Source organism: Kryptolebias marmoratus, linkage group LG21, assembly GCF_001649575.2.
Source record: "Kryptolebias marmoratus isolate JLee-2015 linkage group LG21, ASM164957v2, whole genome shotgun sequence".
Taxonomy (NCBI): domain Eukaryota; kingdom Metazoa; phylum Chordata; class Actinopteri; order Cyprinodontiformes; family Rivulidae; genus Kryptolebias; species Kryptolebias marmoratus.
The window spans coordinates 16,281,211-16,307,073 of NC_051450.1; the positions used below are offsets into that span (position 1 = coordinate 16,281,211).

At 42.5% G+C, this 25,863-nt stretch overlaps 3 protein-coding genes across 5 annotated transcripts in view; all 3 read right to left on the reverse strand.

The window, feature by feature from the left end:
- Nucleotides 1-3,287, reverse strand: part of flt1 (fms related receptor tyrosine kinase 1) — a 29,989-nt gene extending 26,702 nt beyond the window's left edge. Inside the window, exons 1-2 of one of the 2 annotated variants that reach the window (XM_017406271.3) lie at nt 2,624-3,287; nt 348-441 (exon numbers count right to left, since the gene is read on the reverse strand). In XM_017406271.3, coding sequence (XP_017261760.1) covers nt 348-441; nt 2,624-2,681 — 152 coding nt within the window. In that variant the 5' untranslated portion in view covers nt 2,682-3,287. The remainder of the gene's footprint in view (nt 1-347; nt 442-2,623) is intronic. The other variant, XM_017406270.3, reaches the window with a different exon arrangement.
- A 421-nt stretch (nt 3,288-3,708) lies between these two features.
- LOC108230406 (suppressor of tumorigenicity 14 protein homolog) lies at nt 3,709-20,377 on the reverse strand. The gene is made up of 28 exons (XM_037973329.1): nt 20,279-20,377; nt 20,055-20,191; nt 19,861-19,968; nt 19,653-19,760; nt 19,447-19,563; nt 19,083-19,269; nt 18,718-18,986; nt 17,792-17,928; nt 17,532-17,690; nt 16,458-16,703; nt 14,745-14,904; nt 14,525-14,649; nt 13,252-13,319; nt 12,938-13,131; nt 12,760-12,855; nt 12,470-12,689; nt 12,253-12,395; nt 10,846-10,943; nt 10,565-10,674; nt 10,329-10,462; nt 10,057-10,161; nt 8,925-9,035; nt 8,713-8,826; nt 8,507-8,626; nt 8,235-8,418; nt 7,895-8,166; nt 7,658-7,794; nt 3,709-6,588 (listed from the first exon to the last, which is right to left on the reverse strand). Exons 1-28 carry the CDS (start codon nt 20,320-20,322, stop codon nt 6,421-6,423), a joined length of 4,071 nt encoding a protein of 1,356 aa, XP_037829257.1. The 5' UTR covers nt 20,323-20,377; the 3' UTR covers nt 3,709-6,420.
- Nucleotides 20,349-25,850, reverse strand: tmprss7 (transmembrane serine protease 7). Of its 2 annotated transcripts, XM_037973289.1 has the most exons (9): nt 25,591-25,850; nt 23,555-23,759; nt 22,170-22,300; nt 22,018-22,085; nt 21,718-21,911; nt 21,610-21,645; nt 21,305-21,533; nt 21,027-21,148; nt 20,349-20,566 (listed from the first exon to the last, which is right to left on the reverse strand). In XM_037973289.1, exons 1-9 carry the CDS (start codon nt 25,651-25,653, stop codon nt 20,409-20,411), a joined length of 1,206 nt encoding a protein of 401 aa, XP_037829217.1. In that variant the 5' UTR covers nt 25,654-25,850; the 3' UTR covers nt 20,349-20,408. The 2 variants fall into 2 exon arrangements, with proteins under 2 accessions (XP_037829217.1, XP_037829216.1); XM_037973288.1 differs by having other exon boundaries at nt 21,610-21,911.
- Nucleotides 25,851-25,863: the final 13 nt, after the last annotated feature.

The window sequence follows — 25,863 nt, forward strand, 5'->3', positions numbered from 1 at the left end:
CTGGATTTATTCTTGAATTCTTTCACTTTTACTATTTATTTTTGTCATTCAGTCACATTTCCCTAGATTTATTTTAGAAAATTATTGCAAAACTTTTACATTTGACTTCTCCATTACTAGTTCCTTTGAATAAAGTAACTGTTAAAGATATCCTAATAGAAAAATGGACACATATTTCCAAGCTTTTCGTGGACAAAAAGGGGAAAATTGACACCTAAAAATGCCAGTTAAGAGTCTCAGACAAGTGTTTTGCTGGTGACTTTGATTTTTATATGATTTTAAGAGACATATGTTTGGTTTTCTTCACTATCCAGATACAGAAGGTGGTGGTTTGTGTTGAAACTCACCTGCAGTGGAGCAGCAGCGTCTGGTTGGCCTCCAGAACCAGCTGCCGGCTCTTCACGTCCAGGACAGGGACTCTGAACCTCTTTTTGTCTTCATCTGCCGAGGTTGGACAGAAGAGGACAAGTGACTTTACAGAAAAATCTTTGCAGGTGACTCATTATTTCCTTCTCTGCACACAGAACCTGTGACTCTCCTCCCATCTCCTCGCTCCCACCACTCCTCGACTGATGTGGAAACACGTAACGCAAATTCGCCACTTTTTTTTGTCGAGATAAAATAATGAGAGATGAAGACACTTGTCCGTCCACCCTTCCTTTCTTTTTATTCAAGGAAATCCATCCTTCACTCTGAATCACAGCCCCAAATCCTGCAGCTCTCTGGGTGATTTGTGACTTTTGTTTCTACACTATTGCTCCCAGTGGATGTCCAGCTGAACTGAGCTGCTGTTACTCACACTGCTAGCACTTCCTAAACTATTTCCTTGAGTTTGTTAGAGTGTGAAAAGGCAACAAACAAGCATATAACAGAGTAAAGAAACAACAGAAGGGAGGCCAGAAGTGTCCTCTGCCGGTGTTTTTAAACCTTAAGCTGTTTAAATATGTATGCAGCACAAGACTTTACATTTCTTGTGACATAATTACAAAAGATGAAATATGATATGCTTGTATGCATTGCCTAAACCTTTCGGCATTTTTCTATTTAATAATAGCTTTTCTTGACCTTTAAATTTAAGCAGAAGTTATGCAAACTGAGTGGGAAGTGCTTCCTCACACCACTGGAGCTGCTCAGTCAGAGGCTCTGGTTCCTCACAAGAGAGGCGTCCCCAACTTCTGCTGTACAGTCATCACTTTATCATCCATTCATTATTTTAACCATTCATTCGTTTTCTTTGTCTGATTTCTCCCTTCTGGTCATGGAGGAGCTGGTGCATATCTCAGCTTTCCTTCATTTTTTGATTTTAAAACATTACAAGCCTATTTGAGAAATGATTGTTATTGAAGAAGGTTCCCCCACAGAATGGAAAATCCATTTTTTAAAAACCTGAAACAAGCTGCTTTATTATAAGGTTAATAATATTAAAATAAAAGAACAAATGTGCAACTTTTTTCTACTTTAATCAATATCTTTGCATCTAATTTATATTCTGAATGAATAAAAACATCTCAAGAGGATTAATAAGTTTAGTTTTAAGAAGTTTTTTTATTTTATTTTTAATGTTCCTGCCAACAGAAAACATCTTATTATAACAGACTTTATCAAATTAATTCATTCAGAATTTTTAAATTAGATTATTTGACAACAACAAAAGACAGAAAATATTTAATCCACAAGCATCAAATTACTCACTGATCCATATTATGCTAAGTTTATTTCTTTTATTTTATTTTGCACTGATTATATTAAACCCATCAGTTTCATAGTTATATTGAGCTTTTTGTGTAATTTCATGATCCTCTGACAGGAAAACAAAAAAGAATACAACAGAAAGAATAAAAGAGAGAATTACATTTCATTAAAACTTGTTGAAATCCAGCATATTTAAGTTCATGTTTTAACCAAATAGGCAGAAAAATAATTTATTTGTGTAGACTGAAAAGGAAAAGTTAATTTAAATAAAATAATAGACAAGATTCTAGTTTTCGTAAAAAAAACGAATAATAGTATATTTTAAGTAACTAAACAATTTGTTTAATGATTTTGTGTTTTGCTAAATGTCAAGTTATTAATATGATTTGAATTTAACTTTGATTTAACTTTTCAAATCACAAAAAATCTGTTTTTATTCCTAACTAATAAACACTGGAGTCTGCAGAAAAATAATCTGCAGAACGTTTAAGACAAAAAAAAAAAAAAAANGATCGTGACCCCACTTTCCTTTATATCAAATCTGTGGCACTCAGGAAATCACGCCCTTGGTGGGGCCCTTCCATCGGGGCCAGGAGCTCAAGGAGCCGGAGCGCAGAGGTCCGAGTTATCCAAACACCCCGAGCTGCGCTTATCTCTCCCAGGCCGAATCAGAAGTTTGCAGCTGCGAGCCCAAACCACGCCGGACACCCTCAAGGCCTGATAAATCCGTAGCCACGGAATGTCTCATACGTGCGTCTTTGGTGTAATTCTGCTGCTGATAAGGGCTTCGGACGGCCCGGCTCGTGCGTAAAAGCGCAAATTTCTTGGAACGCGAGTCCCGAAACTAAAGCGTGAACGAGCCTTGCACCGTGAGGCAGTGAGCAACAGCATCAGACAAACCGCAGGTACTCTGTGCGCAGAAGGCACTCACCTTTTCCAGAAGCGCCGTGCAATCCAAAAATCAGGCAAACGAGGACAAAAGTCTTCATTTTTTGACTCCAACGCAGCAAGCTTTCAAATGAAACACGAAAAAAATAAGTTTTTTAAATTCCTGCTCGTGCGGTTTTTTTTTGTTTTTTGTCTCCTCCACAGTTATCTGCAAACAAACAGCGCAGGGGACTGCTGCGCTCTCGGGGACTGATGGTCAGTGGATGGAGACGGTGGGTCTTTTCTCTCTCTCTCTCTCGCTCTCCTGAGGTTGGCTGCGGGGAAAATCACGCAACAGGACGCCACGCTTAAACTCCAGTGCAACTTTTTCCCATCGCTGCCGGACTGTGGCGCCGATTTATATCGTTTCCCACAGTCCAGCCACCGGAAGGTGGGCTTACGTTGCGTCAACCTACACACCCACAGTGCGTAAAAGGAGTATCCTTTCCCCAGATGACAGGCAGCCACTGAGGCGTTGATGAGAAAACACTGTGGCATTCAAATTTTTCCAGTACTTCCCCTCTTTATTTGTATATTTCAACGTGCAACTCACTTAATAGGATCCTGCAACAGTTATTACGTCCGCGCCGCCTTAAATAACCTTATAGGATGATAAATCAGAAACCACGCAGCTCTGCGCTCCGATCACACAAGCTGCTTGGGCAGACGGGCTGAGCAGCACGTAGGCACAAGCACATTAACCCGTGGCTTCCTTGACGAAAGCGTGTCAGATGAGTTTCTCACATTGGAGAGTGAAAATATGTTCCAAGAAAAACAATCGCGCCGCATCTAAGTGAGAGCATTTGGATGTAACAGGTTGCCCAACCGCACAATGACAGGCTGCTTATTGTACTTATTAACTGCTCAGGTGAGTCGGCCTGCCTTCTGTGCAGTCAGAGCAAAAAAAGTCACCAATCAAGGGGAAGATGCAAATATTTTCAAGTGGAAGTTTTAGATAAAACCTCTGTGATTGAAAGTTAGAGCAAAACAAAACCAAAAACAAAAAAACAAAAAAACAAAACACAAATACGTTTTGTTTAGAAATCCAAACACCTATGCTGTTTCGATGATAATGTTCTGTTTTTAATGTAACAATAAAATGGATCAGGGAAACTCTGTAAGGCGCTTTTTCCTCAGATAAAGTAGCTGCAATGGCACAAGTCAGCCACCAGGTGGCGACAAGAGAGGAGAAACTTCAAAACAGAGAAACTGTCTGCAGGTTAGACTCTCTTCTGACACAGTTTACAGCCCAAGGCGGGTTCAGATATTGGAAAAAATAAAAATGCGAAGAGAGAAGATTGTCTACAGTCGTAAAAAAATGTTCAGATCTTTTCCTCGTGCTTATCTTTGACAGGAAGAGAAGCAAGGATAAGAACACTGGAAAAACAGGAAGTAATTAGCTACATCTGCATAAAACAATGAAGGTAAAAAATGTATATTTCTGAGCTCCATATTCCCATCCTTGTGGGGTCTAAACTGTTTAAAGACGAGGGGAAAATGGTTTGGAATCTCATAAAATGTTGAGAAAAATGGCTCGTACCTGCTGCTGTGAAAAGGCTTGGAAGCAAACTAGGTGAAAAGTGGTTGTTTCTGTCATAGTCAAGCTCAGATTGTTGTTTAGCTGGAGATAAATGGAATTTACCCATGCTTGTTTGATGATGCTGGTTTGAAGGCTGGGGAATATGGTAGTTTGAAAGCTACTTGTCTAATAGATAATGGAAATAAGTCCAATTTTCTGTAGCTTTTAAAAGGAGTTGCTCAAGTCTCAGTTTTAGGCCACATTTTATTCTCTTTTTTTGTTAATACCATTGGGATGAATACGTCCTAAAGCTGAAATGATGCCATACTTATGTAGTTTGCTCTACGTTAAGGACCTTCAAATTGCCTCTAAGCGGCTGCAGACAACATTGTGGGACTTAAAGTTGTTGCTTAATGTAAATAAAACCATATTTATGTCATTTTCCAGAGGTCACTCCCAAAAACAAGACAATATTGGCATTTCTACCCAAGGAGAAGACTTTGTTGAAAGATCCTATCAATATTTGTTTTAAGTGCATATTGACCCTTTAGTAAAAAAAGCTGAAGGTTAAATTAGTTTCTTTAATTGAATTAGGGCTTATCCTAATTAATTAGCCAGGAAGAACCTGGCTCAGGCTACATTTTTAAATGTTCTTAACTATGCTAATATAAGTATGCATGCTGCTTCCTATCCATATACTATACTATACATGTGCTTAGATTCTGTATATCATAGTTCTTTATGTTTCAAAGCATATTATTATTTAGTATCTGTCACTGTGTGCTATATAATCTGGTTTCTTGGTCCTTTTTAGGCCTAAAGAGACTTTGGCATATTTTTATGTACAGAACCATCTGTTACAAATTGTCCAACGCTGAGCAACTTCAAAAACAGATTTTTCTGACACACTCTTCATGTTGTTTTTCTTTTACAGGTTTGTATCTTTGTGTGTTACATAGATTTAAAGTTTTTAATTCTGTAAAAATACACACACACAAAAAAAGCTCCAGATCATATGCTTGCAGTTCCTCTTCTTGCCTCGTTGGGAGTCCAGATCTTTCCTCCTTCACTCAGTGACATCATCTTTTTCTTATTATTATTGTTAATGTCTGCTCAGTGTCAGGAGATGTCTGGCAGGCCCCTGTTTCTGACCAATCAGCTCACAAATTGGAGCAGGGTGATGTCTTAGGAAGGAGTGGTTTAAAAACACAGACATGTGCCAATATGAAGGATTTCACTTTCAAGATGTTCTGCAACAAGCAACCTTTGAAGCAACATGTTAGTTTTTACAACAAAACAAGAAAACCTATTAAAGCAGACCCCCAAAATCAATCTATCCTGTAAGCTGTTTGACTATTTAAACTCAAAGTAAGATTAGAAAAACAGAGCTAAGTTTTAAAGACCCTAGACTTTTCTTTGAGTGCCTGTTTGAAAGTGTTGGAGAAAACCAAATAAACTGTTTCAAATAAACGCCACTTAACGTTTAAAGTCATAAAATTATCTGAGATGTTTTTGTTTTATTTTGAAGGGTCACTTGACTTGAGAGGGTTTGGGCTGCTAATTGCGAAACAGATTTAAATCACCTACTGTGCTGTCAGCAGCCAACAGCAGTGAGGTGTAAGAATTTAACAAGAGACCCTCATAAAACTCCTCTCTAGTGATATGTCTCTATTCCCATCAGAAGAGATTTTTAAAATAGGTTGACGTCGAATTAGGACTTCTGTTTTCATGCACAACGCAGTTCAAGCCCTCACAATTTTTATGGCGAATGCTGCTTTTAGGACAAAAACACTGAAGTAATAAAAATGTTGGTAACTATACAGCTAAATTATGGATCGCAACTAAATCTGTTTATGCAAATATACTGGTGGTGTTTTTAATAACCGAATTTCCATTTTTTTATTGTTAAAACACAGAGATCAAATGGTGAACTCTACACGTATTTCAGCATATTACTCTCATCATTTCTTTTTCTGATACGGGTAAATATTGACCAATATTTCAATCTGCATCAATGCACGCCACAACAAAAGCTAATACAAAGTTTTTATGTTGCAGTTTCCGGCATCTTTCAGTCTAATTATATGCATATTTCTAGATGAATATTTGTTCAGTCTCAGAACATTTTTTGTGCAAGTCATCGTTGTCGTTTGGAGATTGTTTGGAGCAGGGATGATGGCCCCTCTGATCAGCTGCGTCGAACACATTCCTCTGATTCAATGTGCCACGCAGAAACCGTCATCCTGTTTGTGAGTTCAGTCGTTTGTGAGCTCGAGGCTGAGTCACACCTGCCCCTTGGTCTGCTGACGTATCCAGTCACTAAACTTGACCACTTGTGTGTAGACGCCAGGGCGGTTCTGCCTCGCGCAGCCCTCCCCCCAGCTAACGATCCCTGCCAAGAACCACCGCTTGGCTCGCTCCAGGCACACCAGCGGACCTCCTGAGTCACCCTGAGGGCACGAACGTCCGTCAGTGGAATGATTAGAAAAGAAACTATGCAACTTTATACCAACAATTAGGTGGCTGGATTCAAAAAAAGACAGAAAAAAATATAAATCACACAGTTAATGTTTACTCAGCAGCTAATATTTCACTGATTCTGACGCAATTTACTTTAAAGCAAAAAGCTATGAACAAATAAAGTCTCTGCTATCTCTTTTAACGGAGAAATATAGACTGGTTCTGACTGGACTGATGAGCTAATGGCTAGTCTGAGAGGGGTCAAGATCAAGGGGGAGTGCTATCATTTTAAAACAACCCCAGTCAAAAAAAACCATCATAGCAGTTCACTACCAGAACATTATTTTATAAACTTTTACATTACTGTCAGTTTTGTGTTACACAGTTCTGTTATTTGTATGAACTAACAGCAACAGCTAGCTGTAGCACTTCTGGTAAAGCCAGGGGCACCTCAGGCAGGAATGTCTTTAAATTACATGAAAGATCCCTTTAATATCTTTGTGCTAACGTAAACTGGCATCAGTTGCAATTACAGCAACTTTTTGAACTGACAGTTTACAGCAACCATTTTATTGCATTTATTTCATTAGTTAAAACAAAACCACTGAACCTATTTTTACAAATGCTTTCTTACATACAGTAAATAGCAGTGTGGTTAATTAATTAGCTAATTGCCGTCAGATAATGCGAGTTGCCCCAAGCTAATGTGCTACTAACCCAGAGAGCACCAGGTAAAGTTTCAAGCTCAGGTGGAAAATTGGAAATATTCAGTTTGAACTTCTAAAACTTTTGTTGTTTTTTTTGCCGTATGACTAATGTTGGAACTATATGGGATGGGCTATGTGCTGCTTTTAAAACAATGTAACTGGGGAAGTACGATTCCTGCGAAATAAAAAAGTGAAGATAGTAATGACTACAAAAGTGCAGCAGGAAGCTTGAAAATATTGCACATCGATAAGAAATTCTACTCTATTTATAGAGACAGACTTTCTGAGAACCAGTGCTGAGACTTCGGGTCATTTTCTGAGTAACTTATCTTTTCAATGAGTAAGAACAAACCTGGCAGGCGTCCACTCCGCCCTGTAGGTTCCCAGCACAAAGCATCCTGGGAGTTACGGCATCATCGTACAGTTTGTTACACGTGTTCCTGTTTATGATCTTCACTGAAGCTTCTTGCAAGCGAGAAGCCAATTCACCTGCAATAAACACGGAAACATTTTGTGGGTGCAAGTGTTTCGAGTGAAACTTCCTGTGGCTTTTCACATTTTCAGCATGTCGCCGCCGAGGCCCACTTACCGTCCTCCATCAGCACCCCCCAGCCTGTGACAAAGCAGCTGGTCCCGGTGATGAACGTGTGCGAAGCGGCGGGGACGCACACGGGCTGCACCAAGTCGTTGAAGAAAATCGGTGAGCTGAGCTCGAGAAGGGCGATGTCGTAGTCGGACGTGAACTGGTCGTACTGCGGGTGGAGCAGAATCCGGCGGATCAGTCTGGTGGCCGCTCCTTTGTTGTCCCTGGTCATCAACCGCATTCCCATGTAAGCCCGCCAGGCACGGACGTCCGAGTACCTGCAGACGCGAAGAGCATGAATACAACGCCTACGAGATCCAGGTGACGCTGTCTGTGCCTTTCTTACTTAATGGCGTCTGAGTCCTGGAAGCAGTGAGCGGCAGAGAGGAGCCAGCGGCTGGAAACCAGCGTGGCTCCGCAGACGTGACCGTAGCGATCCATCTGGAGGCTGACCTGCCAGGGCCATGACCCCGCCACGGCGTCAGACCCTCCCACTATCTTAGCTCGCTTCCTGGGCTTGGTGCCGCAGCCTGAGAGACAGAGGACGACATCAAGCTGTCAGTGAGACGAAATAAAAGCCAGGCGGACAAACACGAAGCGTGTTGAGGGAGAGCTTACTGCAGCGCAGCTCATCGGAGCCATCGAAGCAGTCTTTAACTCCGTCGCACTCGGGGTTGACCTTATTGACACACTTCCCGTTGGCACATTTGTACGAGGATGAGGAGCAAGCTTTGAGATCTAAAAAAAACAGTTTATAGAAAACTCAACAAGCTTTAAAAGTGTCAACGTGTTATTAGGCTAATGAAGGTGACAGAAATGCTCACACGCTCTGGTGCAGTTGAGTTCATCACTGCGGTCTTTGCAGTCAGCCACGCCATCACACACTGATGACTTGGGCAAACACACCTTGTTGGGACAAACGTGGTAACATTTAACTCCTGAAAAACAAAGACAACGCAGCACAAAAAAAAAGCGTGAGGAAAAACCCCCCCGCCCCACAAAGACCCGCGCGTGTCACATGAGTCCGTGCACTCACCGCAGCTTCCCTCCTCGCTGCTGTCTGCACACGAGCTCTGACCGACACACTGGCTGCTCTGAGGTCTGCACTGACCGTTCGCGCACAACACTTCCCCTGGCCTGCAGGAGGCTGATCGTTTCACATGTGGGTCCGGACGCCAAATGACATTAGCAGAAGAGGCTTTACTCTTGAATCACAACAGACTTGGAGAGTTTTACAAGTTTATTACGACAATATGTATTTTTGAAAGACGAGGAATGAAAGTCAGCCGTGTACATGTGTGTGAATGAGAGGGAGGCAGGTGGAGCAGTGAGGCTGCAAGGAGTGTGGTAAAGAGATGAAGAAGAAAGTCCAGGCAGGAGGAAGTGGATGGAGAAAGGTTTCAGGAGTGATTTGCAACAAAAGGGTGGCATCAAAGGTCAAAGGAAAGGTTTTCAAGACAGTGGTGAGAGCAGCTATGCTGTATGGTTTGAAGGGAGAACAGGAAGTGGCAGAGCTGAAGATGTTGAGGTTCTCCTCGGGGAGGGACAAGGATGGACAGGATTAGGAATGAGGTCATTAGAGGTACAGCACAGGTTGAAGGACTGGGAGATAAACTTGAAGAGGTCAGACTGAGATAGTTCGGACATGTGCAGAGGAGATACCACGTCCCCAATACTGAGTAAATCTTCCTTTTCTCTCTAAAAGCAGCTCTGTTTATGGAGTGTCGAGTACCTGGACACTGGTAATGAAGCTTTTCAGCTCTATCAATTATAAAGTGGGGTTTTTGTGGAGTGGGTTTCTTTCCTACAGAGGCCCACAGATCAGTCTGGGGAGTGTGGAAACCAGATACTTAATTGTGCATTCTTAGAGCCGTAAGTAGTTTGGCTCAAACTGAGAAGCTAAGACTTTGGTTGGAGCGCTGTGATTAATCTGCAGCAGTCCGAACGCTGATGGGAAGTAAAAACCCATGTGATTGTCAGGATGCAGATTTTTCCAGCGGCACATTGCATTGTAAAAGATGAACAGTGTTACTCACTTTCACCAAAGGCCTAATCACTCCATGAGTCAGACAATTATGAGACAAACTATCTATTTAATGGTAGAACAGTAATTTAAATGTAATAGTACAGGATCTGACTATTCATAGGCCTTGTGAAATAAGACTTACAGCATTTAGCCTCATCCCGTCCATCGGAGCAATCCTTCACTCCATCACAGACGCTCCTCAGAGGGACGCAGTGGCCATCGCCACAGCGAAACTGACGAGGGCAAGCTTGGAAATGAAAGGGGAAACTTTAAAATGTTTGTTCAGGAATGATAAACTGACAAGGATGTTCTGGCAGATTTCTGTTTTATTTTAAAACGGGGACTTTTAACAACTTAAGTAAACCCACACTTTGTTTTTGCATTTATCCAAGAGAGAAAGGAAACGTGGCTTACTGCCCTCTGGAGAAAAGGCTCGGTACTGCAGGTAGAAGCCTTTGTGAGTGAGAGACTCGTCAGAGTGGAAGTGGACGGAGAGCGGAGAGGAGTACACCCGCTTTTTGTTACTGTCCGACACCGGGTTACACAACCTAAATGTAAAGCAGCACAAAAATAAGAGTTTAATGTAGAAAAAAACTACAAACTTGTCTTAAAAATATGAGACAAAACATGCCTACAGAGCTACAACTCACTTCACCCCACCAATGTCCAGCCAGTCCTTCTCACAGCCGTCAGACGATGGAGAATCCTGGATGTCCATCACCACGATCGTCATCGAAATCAGGTAACCTGGCAGTGGCACCTGACAAAGTAACCGCAGAAGGTTTTTTTAAAAACACAGAACAAAAACAGATTAAAAGCTGGAATGCAGTCAGGCTGCACAGCTGTGGCGTGATTATTTTTCTGCATTCATTTCCGTATCGCTTTGTTTTGTAACACACCCACTCCAAGTATGTTTACAGCAGAGTCTCACCCGTAGCGTCCATGTGCAGTCTACGTTTGGAGGGTAGAAGGAAGGGTAGTAAGGAGAGGAAACAGAGCCGTTCCAGGAAGAAATGGATCCTCCGCAAACTGCAGGGGGAGGCAGTGACTCAGGTAAATACTCAGGAACACCAACCCAGTTTCTGTTGTACAAAATAAACTTTCACACAAACAGACTTTGTTTTTAAAACCCTGATTCAAAATGTGAAAAACAACAGAATGCAACGATTTGCAAATATCCCATCATTTATTCACAGTGGATCATAATAAACATATCAAATGTTACTATTTTTATGAAAATGAAAATAGGGTCATTGTGAGTTTTATGGCAGCAAAACATGTCATAAAAGTTGGAACAGAAGGTTGTCCAAGTAAGTGTAACAATAAAAATACATCTGGAGGAGCGTTTTGGAAATAATTAGGTTAATGGGCAGCAGGTCAGTCAGAGGAGTGGGTATGAAAAGAACATTTTAGCGGCGCTGAATCGCTCAGAAGTAAAGATGGGCAGAGGTTCACCAGTTCATAAAAACTGGGTCTCAAAACAGAATAATGTTCTTCAGCAGAATATTATCTACAGTTCATAATATCATCAAAAGATTTAAAGAATCTGGAGAAATCTTTGAGGTCAAAGGTCAAGGCTGAAAGTTATTATCGGATGGTTGTGATCTTCAGGCCCCTCAGGGGCCGCTGCATTAAAACCAGGTCTGGTTCTGTTCTGGACATCACTGCATGGACTCAGGAGCTCTTCCACAGATCATCATCTGTAAACACAGCTCACCCTGCCGTCCACAAATGCTGCTTAAATTAAGCTCGATTATGCATAAAAGAGGCCATTTGTGAACGCCATCCCTTAAAACGGACTGAAGCAAAGTGGAAATCTGTTCTGTCTGACATATCAAAATGTGAAATTCTTTTTGGAAACCGTACACACCACGTCCTCCATATTAAAGGGGAGAGGGACCATCCAAACCGTTATCAGTGCACAGAGCCTGCCTCTCTGATGGTATGGGGGTGCATTGGTGCCTCTGGCATGGGCAGCGTACACATCTGGAAAAACACCATCAATGCAGAAACGTATATATATGTTTTAGTACAAAATATTCTCCCATACAGCAAAAATTCTAGCAAAACACTCCCAGACTGTTGAACAGCTAGAATCCTACATCATAAAAACATCCCCCTCCAAAAACAGCTGATCTCCTCAGTTCCTAAATATTTACAGATTGTTGTTCATAGGAAAGAAGATGCTTCATAGTGGTAAACATGATCCTGTCCCAACATTTTTAGGAATGTGAGCTTTGCAAATCATTGCATTTTGTTCTTAATTTTATTTTACACTACATCCCAACTTTTTCAGAGTTCGAGTTGTAGTTTTACTGTTTCATGAGAGCCCTCCAACCTGCTTTTGGGATGGCTTGGAAGTAAGCTTTAAAGACCGCTCCGTCTCTCTGTCTGCTGAAGGAGAAGGTGACCAACATCACGTTTCCAGAGGATGTCAGCTTCATGACCGGAGACGAGCCGGAAACAGGCAGCCCACACCACCTGAAACATACGCACGAATGGATTTTAGAAAAAAAACAACATATCACCATAGTTTTATTTATTTATTCTTTCACCTGGCAATGATCTTGTTCTGCAAAGGAAGTAAGAAGTCGTAGGCTGAGAGCTTGTGGGCAGCGCAGCTTCCTGGGGTGGCGCCGTGAAGGGTGAGGACAACCAGCCGAACAACGTGACCCGACGGCACACGGAGGCGCCACTGGTAGTATGGCTTCTTGGGGCTCACAAGACTCAGGGTGCGGTTGTTTCCGTATTTGGCGTAAAGGTCAAAGGACATTGCTAATCAGAGAAAATGAAGGTGGTGACTTTTGGCTCTACTACTGAAAATTTAGACAAGTACTCCCCTCACCTTGAAATCCGAGCTGCCATTTCCCACCCTGAATACTATTTTGATTCTTCATTTTGTCCGTCCTGTCTTCTGACTCAGAATCATCTGCGTCCAGGCCTGCCAACACACACGGAGCAGACGTGAAAAACACTCACATACACGTCCTGGGTGAGCTCAAGCAGCAGCAACGGCCTCTAACCCAGCAGGCCGAGCATCTCATCGTCCTGCTCCATGTAGTAGCGCTGCTCGTTCCGACTGTCCCGCTGCACCTTGTGGCTGCCAGGGATTCTGCGCTGCAGCCTCTCTGGACTGTACCTCTGGATTTCCATGGCAACGTCATCCGGGGCGGAGAATTTACTCCAGTAGAAGACACTGAGCCCCTCTTCTCCTTCACTGCAACACGAAAAAATGGGTTTACAGGTGCGGCTTTTTTTGTGTGCTGTTATTGTGAAAACTCTCCGAATATGAAAACAGTTTGAGTTCATCTGTAGGTTTTGTTTTGCCACAGCCTACCTGAAGGCAGTAATTCCTGAGCGCAGGTAGTAAGAACTCCACGGGGTGGACTCGTAGAGTTTTGAGAACTGATTTTTAGAAAATGAGCAGAAAAAAAGGAAGAACAGTTTAGTTTGTTTGCTTTTTTTTACATTTAGCTTTTTGCAGGAATAATAAAAGAATAGTTAAGATCTTTTGAAGTGAAGTTCTGTAGTACGATTATGAACAATTATCTTTCCTGTAGTCCAAAACCAGAGTTAATTAGTTGCTGTCATCCTTAATCAACTCTAATCTCAATTTTTTTCATTGTGGATCACGCAAACCCTACGTTAGAAACTTTTAACACATTGCTAATTTGACATCCCATGTTTATTCTGGCAGAAATATTTTGAAATTCCTGCAGGAGGTGCCCAAGGCTGCACTGAAGTGCTTCATCTAGCTGCTCCTGCAACTCTTTGGATTTGCAAATAACCACAGAGTCTTATGTAAAAAAACAACAACCCTGTAATGTAAAATTGCTGGTGCATTAAAGGTTTATAAAATAGCATTTGCATGAACCACTATGAAATGTTTATCCACAACAGGCAAGATATTAATTGTTCATAACCTTTCTAAAGAATCCCATATGAAAGATCTGGACGATCACTTTAAACTACTTCAGAGTTTGGGAATTCCTCTCTATCAACATGACCTTTTGCTCCAAAATTCCACCTCTGTTCCCTCGTTTTTATCTCCATCCTTCTGTCATCCCATCTTGCCCTACTGCCCCGGCATTGAGCGCAGGTTTTCCTGTTCTCCGCAGCACACATATAGTGGCTGATTGTGTGAAAGGCACACAGACAATGTTTTTATTGAAGATCTGCTCTTCCTCTCACTCTTGCTGCCCGGTCCTAGCGAGCCTCACAAATGCCGGGCTTGTCCTCGGCCCTGAAAGGATCCTGTCCCCGGGGGTCCTGGGTGACTCGCACACACACACACACACACACACACTATGTACAGCTCCTGTTTCAGCTTTACATTTAACACCACTAGAGAGACACACAGAGACGGGCAAGAGGGAGGAAAAAGAGGTGCACAGAAAAAAAAAGAAAGAGAAGGGACGGAGCAGATAAGAGGAGAGCATCAAATCAGCATGCAAGAGCAGAGAGGAGCAGCAATGAAAACCTCAGCAGAATGTTGTAAAGAAGCACATCAAAGTTAGACTAGAAAGGTCCACTTTGACCCAGGAGCAGGGAGGTCATGGATCTCTCTAATGTGTCATCCAGAGTGGATGCAGTGACAGAGTTCCACTTACATAATGGTTCAAAGCCTGGGCCTGCAGGCGGAACTGGGGGGAGGTGGAGTCAGCGAGCTCTGAGGAGAAGCTCAGGTTTGGGAACTCCACGCTGCCTCCGAGGAAGAACACTGAACAAGGCGGAGCTGCACGGGGAAAGGAGAGATTCGAGACACAGTGGGTACAGGAGAGGTCTGAGACAAATCAACCCCCCCCCGTCCGCGAGCAGATCGGCACTCACATGTTAGGTAGTGGACAGTCAGTGCAATGGCAGCAGTGAAAGGAAAGAAAGGCAGGACGCCTAACATCCATCTCCTCCAGGAAGAACAGGACGAAGCTGGCAGCCCCTCCACCTTCTGCTCCTCAGGCTTCATGGGGGGCTCCCTAAACTCACCATCTCCCTTTCAGAGACAAGAACACAACTCAATTAAAGGGCTAGCATTCCTTTAGCATACAGCTGCTGCCTTTCATGCCTGAGTTTTAAACTAAAATCATCTTACATTGGGAAATGAGTTTTGGTTAAATCTTGAAAACAACATTATGCACAATCTCATGGATTATTGCAATATCTCTAATCTATTAGCAGATAGAGTATGTGTTGTGACTGACTGTCAGCTACTACCACACTAGATTTTAGCTCATTAACTGTAAAATTCATTGAGGTACAGCTATTTTTGTGTAGACTTAGTTTGATTAACTGTGGCAGCCATCTTGTAATCGATTGACTCCAAACATTATTGAGTTCCAGATGTACATTCATAGATTAATTTCAGAAAGTTTCATTGAATTATGTTGAGTGGTTCGTAAGATATTTTGCTAACAGACAAACAGAGTTGACTCCAACAGTTAGTGCCAAGGTTTTAAGCAAAGATGTCATGCGATGTGTTGTGCTGAAAGTATGTGTTGATGAACAATGCTCAGCTACTACCACATCAAATTTTAGCTCAATATATGTAAAATTACCTGTGTTATAGCCTTTTTTGTGTTTTCTACAGTCAGTAAGCTGTGGCGGCCATCTTGAATTGGGATGAGTCCAAAAATGAATCAGTGTTAGATACTAACCTAATGATTACTTTCTGAAAGCTTCATTAAAATCTGTTCGGCTGAGGAGATATTTTGCTAACAGACAAAGTTGATTTCAATAGTTAATGGGAGGGTTTTAAATGCAGATCTTGTGCAATCAGTTAGCTCTCAGAGTACAAGTTGGGGATTAGTCTCAGCTACTACCAAACCAGATTTTAGCCCAATATTTGTAAAATTGACTGAGTTATAGCCAGTTGCGGGTTTGCTAAGATCACTGCACTGTGGCGGCCATCTTGAACTGGATTGTCTCCAAAAGTTAATCAGATATAGATGTCTATCCATTAATTACTTTCTGAAAGTTTCAATAACATTAGTTTTGCGGTTGATGAGATGTTTTGCTAACAGACACACAAACACACAGACATGAAAACTGTATCGATAATAAATCTCATTCCTGCTTTTATTACCTGTTTATTGTCTCAGGTTACTCCTGGTTGTCCGTTTCAACATGAGCACAACAGAGGGGCAGTAAATGAGATGCAGCCTCTGTGCCAAGAATCAATGAGAGGCAGATTTTTATGGCCGAGCAGAGACTGGTTTACTGACAGGACTGATGTATGTCTTTCAGATCGAACCATCTAAAACATTAAAAGACTCCCTGAGGAGGAGGAGGATGAAGGGGAACTTGGCCGAAGGGGTCTGCTTTCCCACGACCTGCAGTGTCAGCATTCAGTCATCAGGGGCACATACCCCTGCAGATGGGTTTTAATTAACAGGAGCATTAATTCAACCACTTTGTGTGGTAAATATCCTCGTTTTATTGAAAAAAAAAATCCCCCCAAAGTTGAATAAAAATAACAGATTTGCGATTAGATGAGAATAAAGACAAACTCTAGTGTTTGGGAAGCTTTTACGCACAGTGAAGGCTTACCTGTGCAGCTGGACGGTGTCCGTGCGCGGAGACGCAGTACACCTCGCAAGTCTTGCTTCTGGGCAGAGTCCACATAGCACTGTCCCGATTAGCTCCGGAGAGGCGATATGCAACAATAACTCGGGCATAGAAACGATGGAGAGAGAGAGAGAGAGGAAACCCCCGCTGCTGCTTCCTCTGGCAAAAGAAGAAGAAGAAAAAAAAGGAGCAGAAATCCGAGCCGAGAAGCTCGGATGCGGCGGGCATTCACCGCCTCCCGTTCTTACCTGAACAGGTGTCACACGGAGCCCCAGAATGCAGTGCGGGGACAATGGGACCACTATGAAAGGCTACGATTCACGCAACCATCTGCTGGACAGATATTTGTGGGCAAACTCGCTCGGTGTGCACGCGGGGCTCCGGCTTTGAGGGGACAAAAGAGGGTTTGAGGGAAACGTGTGAGATTTTACAGCTGGGGCGCTGCAGCTGAAAGGGATGCAAACAGACCCAACCATGGTGTCTTTTACTGGGAGACAAAAAGGGATAGCTCTGATCTTCTGAAAAGGGGTTCTGTAAACAAACTATGAACTATCAATATCTTACCTGTTGCAGATAGCTCTTTGGACCAAGATAAAACAGACTGCTCCTGATGATTCATGCATATTATATTTTATATCATTTTATTTTATACACCTGCTGCCAGTTTTGCATCAAACAGTTATTCCAGCAAATAATATCCATTCGAGAAGTGTCCCAGGAAGTGCTACAGCTAGTTGCAGCTGCTTCTATGATTGATTTTGACGACAACAACTATCCTCTTTGGTTGTGGCTCCACTCAGACTAGCCATTAGCTTATCAATCTGGTCAGAATTAAACCGCATTTCTTCAAACTCAGGTTTTTCAAAGAGTTGTCTACAACAGGTAACTTATAAAACATCAAAAGACACGAACTATCCCTTTAATATTGGGAGAGATTCGGATCTGTTCAGGCACATTAGCACGATGTAGTGTTTGAACTTTTAAAAAACACACAAAAAGCACACGGTGTGTAATCCCAGATTTAATATGGAACAATGGATGAATGTCATCATGTCAGCTGATATGGCTGTAGATCCAAGAGGTGAACTTGGTGACCCTGGTGTAAACCCCGGGTAAGTTTGGTCTGCCACAGCCAGACCCCCAGCTGACAATCCCGATCAGGAACCAGCGACTCCCACCTGGTGCCTGACACGACAGAGGACCTCCTGAATCCCCCTGATACAGAAAAGGTGCATAGAAAAAAAAAAAAAAAGAAATCAAAACGGTGCACGTCAGCTTGTAATGAACTGGAGGTGAGGAGTTTCAGGAAAGCTCACCCTGCAGGCGTCTTGCGCTCCTGAAGGGACCCCGGCGCACAGCATGCGTGGAGAGACGAGGCCGTAAACCTTTTGACACTCAGTCTGACTCATTACAGACACTTGTGCCTTCTGAAGAACTGAGGGCAAAACCTTATCTGCAGAAGGGCGAGACGATTAATTAACTGTTGTGTATTTGACTATAAGCTCAAGAAAATCAAGCTCAGGAAAATCAAGCTCAGATGAATGCTGAATGTTTAAAAAAAGATTTGGTTCTGATATAACCTGAGCTTTTTTTTTTAGTTTCAGACCACCAGAGAACATTCAGTGCTGAACGACTTTGCTAAAGAAGCTGAAACTGAGATGTTAAAGCTAAAAGAAGCAAAATGGTAGCAAAAAACAATAAGATGTTGTCTAAAAGCTAAAAGCTAAAATTAGCAGAATGGTAGATGAAAGCCAAATGTTTAATAAAAAGAGAAAAAAAGAGCAAGTATGCTAAAGCAGGAATTGAAGAGATCTTAATGGATTTATGTGGGGAAAATATTTGAAAATAAAGTCCTTTAAAAAAGAATAAAAGTAGGAAAAAGTAAAAGTCAGAGCACCCAACTTCTGAATGAGCTGAATGTTTTGATGTATGAATGACTAAAATATCATAAAGTGCAGAATTAGTTAGATAAAATGTATGGAAACAATATATACAGTATATACGGTCACAATATCAACTTGTGGTTATAATCTTCATTCTTATACAATTAATCAACTTTCATTTTGACTCAGAGCAATTTTACTTTCTCCTTAAACATTTCAAGATACTACAGAATGTATAAGTATCTCCAAAAAGGAGTGTCAATACCCTCAAAGTAAAGCTGTATCTGATAGTTGAAGTTTAAACACATTTTGGTGAGTTGATAGGATGAAATATATACAAAATTGACAGTATAACTAACCGTCCTCTGATCGATACCCCCACCCTGTGACGATACAGCGGTGCCTCTCTGTGACGGTGTGGGAGGTGGGCGGGAGGCACACGGGCTGGACCAGCGGGCTGAGGGAGGGAGGCCAGCCCTTCTTCAGATGCAGCAGGGCGATGTCGTAGTCAAGCGTATATGCGTTGTAGTATTCATGCACCACGATCCTCTGGATCTCTGCCACGTGTTTGGCACTGCCCTGAGTCAGCATGCCGAGGTGGGCGCTCCAGTACCGAGGGTCGGAGAGCCTGTAGAGGCAGAGGGCAGGGGTCAGGGACTCTGTAGGCGCACATTTTTTATAGATTATAGTGGTTATTTTGATAACAGCTGTGACAAGGGCTGACCGGTCTTTGCTGAAGCAGTGGGCGGCTGAGATGAGCCAATAGGAGGACAGGACAGAGGCGCCACAATACAGGCTACCAGCAAAGTGAAGGCTGACCTGCCAAGGCCACTCCCCTTCCACAGAGTTAACTCCGCCCACAATACGGTGGGGATTGGAACCCACTTTCAGCGGGGAGGGTTGACCACAGGCTGATGGGGACGCAGAGATGGGATTTGTTGGGTTATTCTTGTTTTTCATACATCGTGTTAGCATAAACAAGTAGTTTGTAAAAAAAAAAAAAAAAATGAGACAGCGTACAGAGCATTTCATAACATACTGGGTTAAAAGTCGTCAAAAATATCAGGTTGCATGAAAAAAAAACTGACCGCAGTCAGCTTCGTCGCTGTGGTCCTGACAGTCAGGAACATCGTCACACTTTGCGTTCTTCTTCAGGATGCAGGATCCACTTCTGCACTGATACCTGATCGCAGAGCAGGTTGTTTCTGTCAAAGCATGTTTACGTTTTTAGAGGTTAAAAGGACAAAAAAATAAAGAAACAATTTCACGTTAAAACGCAGCAGGAAATGCATACCTTGAGTGCAGTTGATTTCATCTTCTCCGTGACTGCAGTCCTTCTCCCCGTTGCACACAAACAGAGGATGTGGAGGACTGTTGCTCCCACAGTTCATTGTGGGCCTCGCTGTAAAGATATGCAACACGATGCTAATTGTAGGACTTTCATAGTCATGTGTCAGTAGGTCCAACAATCAACACATTATGTAACTTATAAAACAACTTACAGCAGAAGACCTCGTCGCTCTCGTCCTGACAGTCATCCAGACCGTCACAGAGTCGATTCTTCTCCACACAGAGCCCGGTGGTGCACAAGAAGTTGCTCTCTGGACAGGCTGGTGAATGCACAAGTTTTAGGTTGGGAGCATAAAGTGCAAAAACGTCGTTTTAATTCTGATTTTATGAATGAATCGGTCCTTACGATGGCTGATGTTGTAACTGCTGTAGGAAGCCTGAAAAGGCCGAACAGAGTTCGGCGAGCTGCAGCGAAACTCCACCTCTGGGCTGTGGTGATCGATCCGAAACACCGTGTTGTATCCCACGTAGATGCCACAGAAACTGGGAGAGGAGAATCGACATCAGTGAAGCCGTCACATACTTCCAAGACGTGAATGTTCATTTTGTTCAGGCAGTGGAGCCACGTACATGACCTCGTTCACCCTCCACCAGCCGTTTTCGCAGCCTTTCATGCCCTTTGGTTTCAATACATAGTTCTGAAAGTGAAGTGCTACTCCTAAACTTGGGTTGGGGGTCTGCAAAAGAACAGAACATATAGTTAAAAAAAGGAAAAACTTAGAATAATAAACATGTTTAAGGTTGTACGACTCTTTGCCTTGAACGTCCAGATACAGGAGCACTGTGGGGGCAGCAGGCTGGGGTAGAAGGGGCTGTAGATCTGACCCCCAGACTGGGTCTCAATTTGAGACATACATTCTGAAACAGGTAAGAAAGTCTTCAGGAACACTTTCAACTCGACCTAAATTTGCACAGAAGACATTATTGGTTTCTAATCTCTGACATTTAAGACAGAAAGAACTATTTTACTGAACTGTTATGAAAATTTCAACAGTTTATGTGCTTTGAGTTGGAACTCTCTCCCAAAGTTTAATATCTAAACAAGAACTTATTTCAGGTCTTTTCATTGACGTTTACATTTAGTGTAGTAAGGCAACAGCTGCTTTGCCACAATCAAATAAATAGCTTGTGAATATCAGTAAATTGTTGCCCATATTGTTAACAGCATCACCTCTGCAGTGATGCTCTGGGTTTGATCAGGTTAATTTATATATCAAAGGCAAATAACATATTGGCTTGAAAATATAAGACTCAAAATGTCTTTCTTTTATGTCCTAGACCCTTTAGCATTAAAGAGAACCAAGTCAGTGTGTCTTACTCTCTTCAGCGATGGCCTCAAAGTGCCCTTTGAAGCTCTTGTTGTCGCTCATTCTGAAGGACAGCAACATGACGTTGGAGGTGGAGACGATGGAGAAGGAGCTGGACACTGGCTCACACAGGCTGCCGCACAGAGACACACGTCAGTTCACCTTCTTAGCAGCTGCTTTAAGTTACATGGGATGAAGCAAGCAGACTGCATAGAAACTGTAACATATACACGGTCTATTTAAAATCCCAAAAACTGTGTGTGTGGGGGGGACTTAAAGTGAGGCTCACCTGTGCAGAATGCGCCCCCTCATGGGCAGCAGAGCGTCGTACACCACCAGGGCATCGTACACGCAGTCGGTGGGCTCGATAAGAAATGAGGACACGGTCAGGCGGATCAGAGAGCCAGGCACAGAGGTCAGCTTCATGTGGCACTTCACGCCCCCCCACGATGAGTAGACATTTAGAGGGACGCTGACCCCGGGAAGATTGGCATACAGTTTATCTACACACTGCGAGTCTAAAAGAAGAAGAAAACTTCAAAACGTGGCATACAGTACAACTTTTCCTCGCCTAACTCGGGCGTTTTAACCTACCTCCTGTGTTCGATGTGTAATCTGAACGCTGAACAACTGCAGAGCAGATCATTTCATCAGGACTACAGTCACAAACAGACTTTTGAACATGAGCACACACAAACACACCGTTGACGAGAATGGAGTCCATGTCCACTGGAAGACCCAGCAGGTAGCCAACAGAGGACCTGTTCTGCAGACTTGTGTGCACCGAGTTTCTGAGAATGGCCTCTATAATTTCCTCAGACATTGCTGCGCTCTTTATCCGGGGGACTATAAACAACATCCAGAAATGCACCAGCACCCCTCCCTGATCATTGTTACTTACGGGGTGAAAACGGAGAGGAAAAAAGGTGAGAAACTAAAACTGTAAACATGGGTTAGATCTCTTTACGGTTCATGATGATGATGCCGATGAGCCATCTGTACCTGAGGTCTGAAATGACAGCTTGCTTGTAGAGTCGGGCCACTGAGGACGTCTTGTACACACTGCTCACCTACCAGACACCAGCAATTACCAGCACACTCCCTCACCTCAGCACTAAGCACTACGCAAGTGTCGGGGTTACACTGATACACACCACGTGCTGCACTTTGGTTGCCATGGAGACAAACTCGCGGGACTCCGCCTGGCGGTACTCCGGGATGAACTCCACATTGGCAACCCGAAACATCCCAGCAAAATAGGCTCCGCTGTAGCTTTCCCTGCGGACTGAGGGAACGTTCAGCCATGAGGTTCAGTCAAACGATCATATCAGGTCATAAAAAAAACAGATTTACTCGTGGACAGAACCGTGCACAGGCGGGAAATAAAAGGTTTAAAGCAAATAAATATTTGATGTGACAACCCTTTGTCTTTAAAACAGGTGCACTTGCACAAAGGGATTTCATAAGATTATATTTAGGTGTTTGATTAACTAATTCTACCAAATAGGTGCTAATGAGCAGTTTTTCATAAGTAGGGTGAACCAGAGTCATTCATTTAAACAGAAACAGCTTTTAGGAGGCCTAAAAGTGGGTGAGGATCCGTTGAACTCTGCTACTAAGGTGAGGCTGTGGAAGACCACCATGGCATGACTGAGCCCATGAACAGGACACAAGGTTTTACTACATCAGGCGAAGATTTTAAAGCAGAAAGCAGAAAGAAATGGGAATTGTTAATCTTAGATACAGTGGTCGGCCAAGGAAACTTAGTGAAACAGATAAATGACACATTGTGCTTCCTAGGCTGAAGATATTCAGCTGTGCCATCAGCTCAGAGCTAGAAGAAACATGTCGGACTCAGTAACATCTATCTATCTATCGTCTGTCCACGAATGGTCTTGATGGACGAATTGGGAACAAAAAGTCAAACCTCCATTGTTAAATAAGTCCAAGAGACTCAGCTGTGCACAAAAACATAAGAGCTGAGCTGTAAAATCCAATCTCAGCAGGTTTAATGAACTGATGAGCCAATTATTGAAATGTTTGTTGGAAGCAGAAAGCAGTTTTTTTAATCGTGAGTGTCTGCAGGCAACTCTGACACAAGGTGGAGGTTCCTTGTATGTTTAACAATGTTCTCAATGCTGAAAAATACAAGCAGATACTTGTCAATCATGCAGTAACATAAGGAAGCTGTCAAATCCCTAATTTATTCTGCAGCAGGACCACAACCACGCAGCTAATGTCTTTAAGAACCATCTTCATCATAAAGAACATTTAGCCCTGGGAGTAATGATATGACCCCCACAGAGCCCTGATCTCTACATCTAGTAAGTCTAGGAAGAGAAGAATTTGAGCCAGAATCATCCACAGATGATCCGTGCTGAGCTCTCCAAGATGTTTGGAGCAACCTGCCTGCTGGGTTCCTGCAAAAACTGTGGGAGCAGAACAGGTTTTTGGAAATTAAAGGGTGGTCACATTAAATGTTCATTTGATGTAAGAAAAAAAGAAGAAGCTTTTTAAAGAGCAAAGGTCTTTTACTTACTAACAAAGACCCAGAGCATCGTCCAAATGATCACCACCAGCACAAACATGACGGCTGTGACGATGACAGTGATGTGTGGGATGTTCAGCACGTAGGCCAGCAGCCTCTTGAGTCCTTTGGGTCTCCGTCTGCTCTTCCTGTACATCCTGCGCAGCATCCGCAGAGTGTGATCCACGGTGGCCACCTCCACGGACACATCTGCAATCTATACAACCAGCAGGAGGGGGGTTAATTTTATACACTATTCAGTTCTCATTGGAGCATAAACCCCCACTACTTTGCTGCTGTGTGATGTCAGCTCGAGTTCACCGCAAACGATGTTGGTTTAATTCAATGCAGGAATATCTGAAAGCAATACTATCTCCATCAGATGTAACACTCAGCACTCCTTAGGTTACCCAATGCACATGTATTATTCACTCAGTGTCATCCCATACTGTGCAACTAGCACCCAATCCATCACGTTAGCAGCATATAGATTCTCACAGTGGGGGGAAACAAAGCAAATGTTTCATGTGTTTTTAAAAAAAAGCAACAAATATGGTTTTTAGATTTTATAAAGCACACGTCACTGCAAGGAATCTAACTTAACCTGGGTTTTTATGGTGCTTTTCCTTCCGTTTATGGTATAAAACAATCAGGAAGTGTTAGGAAACTGAAATAAGCTTGTTTTTGTAACCATTTACTAAAAGGCAGTTCAGAATTTCAGCCTTAATCATCTAAATGAAGGAGTTCTCAAAATGAAGGAGTTCTCAGGGAATTAAATGTAAATGAGCTATCGACTTAAAAGCCTTTTTATGACCATTAATGACATATTCCTTCAATCTGATATTTAGACTTAAATGCATAATCTTTAATTTAGTGTGCCATGCCCTGTTTTCTAAAGAAGATTCAACTTATTTCATGCCAGTTATGATCTGCCTTTTGGTTAAAAAAAGCAACTTTTCTTCTACATAATTTTCCAAAAAAATGCACAAAAATAACTTTACGTATTTAGACTTAACAAATAAATAACTAAATGACCGACTTAATCCCATGTGGGTAGCCTGACCCATTATAAAAACCTTATTAGGTACGGTGTACTTACTGTAACTGGGGCAAACATTGCTTATTTGCAGAGAATTGTGGCCCTAAATTCATCAACACTTTGTTGAAGTGGAATTCAAAACAGGGGAAAACATCTGGAGTTGATTCCATGTGTGGCGTTCGCATAAGGAGGCTGTCAGAAGAGCTTGTAACGTAAGAAAAACAGACCAAGATAATCCATCAGATAGATAGCAGGAAGATGAGGAGGGTGTGACTCAACTATCTGATGCATTCTGAGGCGAGAAACACTAAACAGTCACAGACAGCAACACTGGTGTTTGATCCATTTTTAATGCCTTCACATCCACCTAATGCCAACCAGGAGACAAGCGTATAATTATCCTAAAAACAGGGTTCACTTGAGCAAAACAAGGAGATTCAAGAACACAAAAGACAAATGAGGCTTTGACATTTTACGACACGCTATAAAACACAAAAGTTTAACCTGCGTCAGAATAAATGGAGTGTAGGATGATTGAAAAGGCTCATAATCCGAAACATACGGTTTTTGTAGTGCGATGTAAATTCATAGCAGCACCTCTGAACTGAAGAGGGATATTAAGCGTACAACAAAAAGCTCGTTGGGTGGCGCTTCACGATGCAGAGAATGTAAAGAGGTGGATTATTCCCCCATCGACTGGGACAATTATCTGATTTTAACATGAAAATAAGATTCATCCTGCTGCTAAGGACAGAAAACTAGCAAACAAGAACAACTGAGGACAGTTAAACAGATTTGGCAAAGAAAATAAAAGAAAAATTATTTTATTTTGGTGGCAACAAAAGGTTTAAGACTTTAAGGAATCACTGCTTTTAAAGGATTCTCAACCGAGCATGAAAATGCATTTGAATGGGAATTCCCCAAATGAAAGCTAATTATGCACTTTAAGACTGTATTTGTTATATAAGTTTAACTTTGGTATGTTTTGGTAAAGAAATATCTTGCTTACACTTGCAGAGTCCTGTAGAGGTGCGTCCTTGTCTCCGCTCGTCTGCTCCTGCTTTGTGCCCATGACACAGAAATCCCATCAAGCCGTCATCATCGAACCTCTAATTTTTGCCTTTTCGGCTCCATCTCTGAGCTCGCTTCTACACGAGCAGCGAACAAACTGTGGCGGAGCCCCACATGTAACGTTGTCCGGATCCTCGGCGGACAGGTGTCTGAAACCAGATCCTTCGGCACAGATGAGCGGTCGAGAACCCGACAACCTCCAGTCCCACAG

What these genes read in the sequence shown, in the direction of transcription:
- LOC108230406 (XM_037973329.1), bottom strand. Translation starts at nt 20,322, where the DNA reads ATGAAAGGCTGCGAAAACGGCTGGTGGAGGGTGAACGAGGTCAT. An exon ending in CACTGCTTCAGCAAAGACCG is followed by an intron (nt 18,987 to 19,082) that starts GTCAGCCCTTGT and finishes CTGCCTCTACAG; the next exon opens with GCTCTCCGACCCTCGGTACT. An exon ending in CAGCGAGGAGGGAAGCTGCG is followed by an intron (nt 8,827 to 8,924) that starts GTGAGTGCACGG and finishes TTTGTTTTTCAG; the next exon opens with GAGTTAAATGTTACCACGTT.
- tmprss7 (XM_037973288.1), bottom strand. Translation starts at nt 25,653, where the DNA reads ATGGGCACAAAGCAGGAGCAGACGAGCGGAGACAAGGACGCACCTCTA. An exon ending in GATGCTCTGGGTCTTTGTTA is followed by an intron (nt 22,301 to 23,554) that starts GTAAGTAAAAGA and finishes ACGTTCCCTCAG; the next exon opens with TCCGCAGGGAAAGCTACAGC. An exon ending in TGAGGCCATCGCTGAAGAGA is followed by an intron (nt 20,567 to 21,026) that starts GTAAGACACACT and finishes TACCTGTTTCAG; the next exon opens with AATGTATGTCTCAAATTGAG.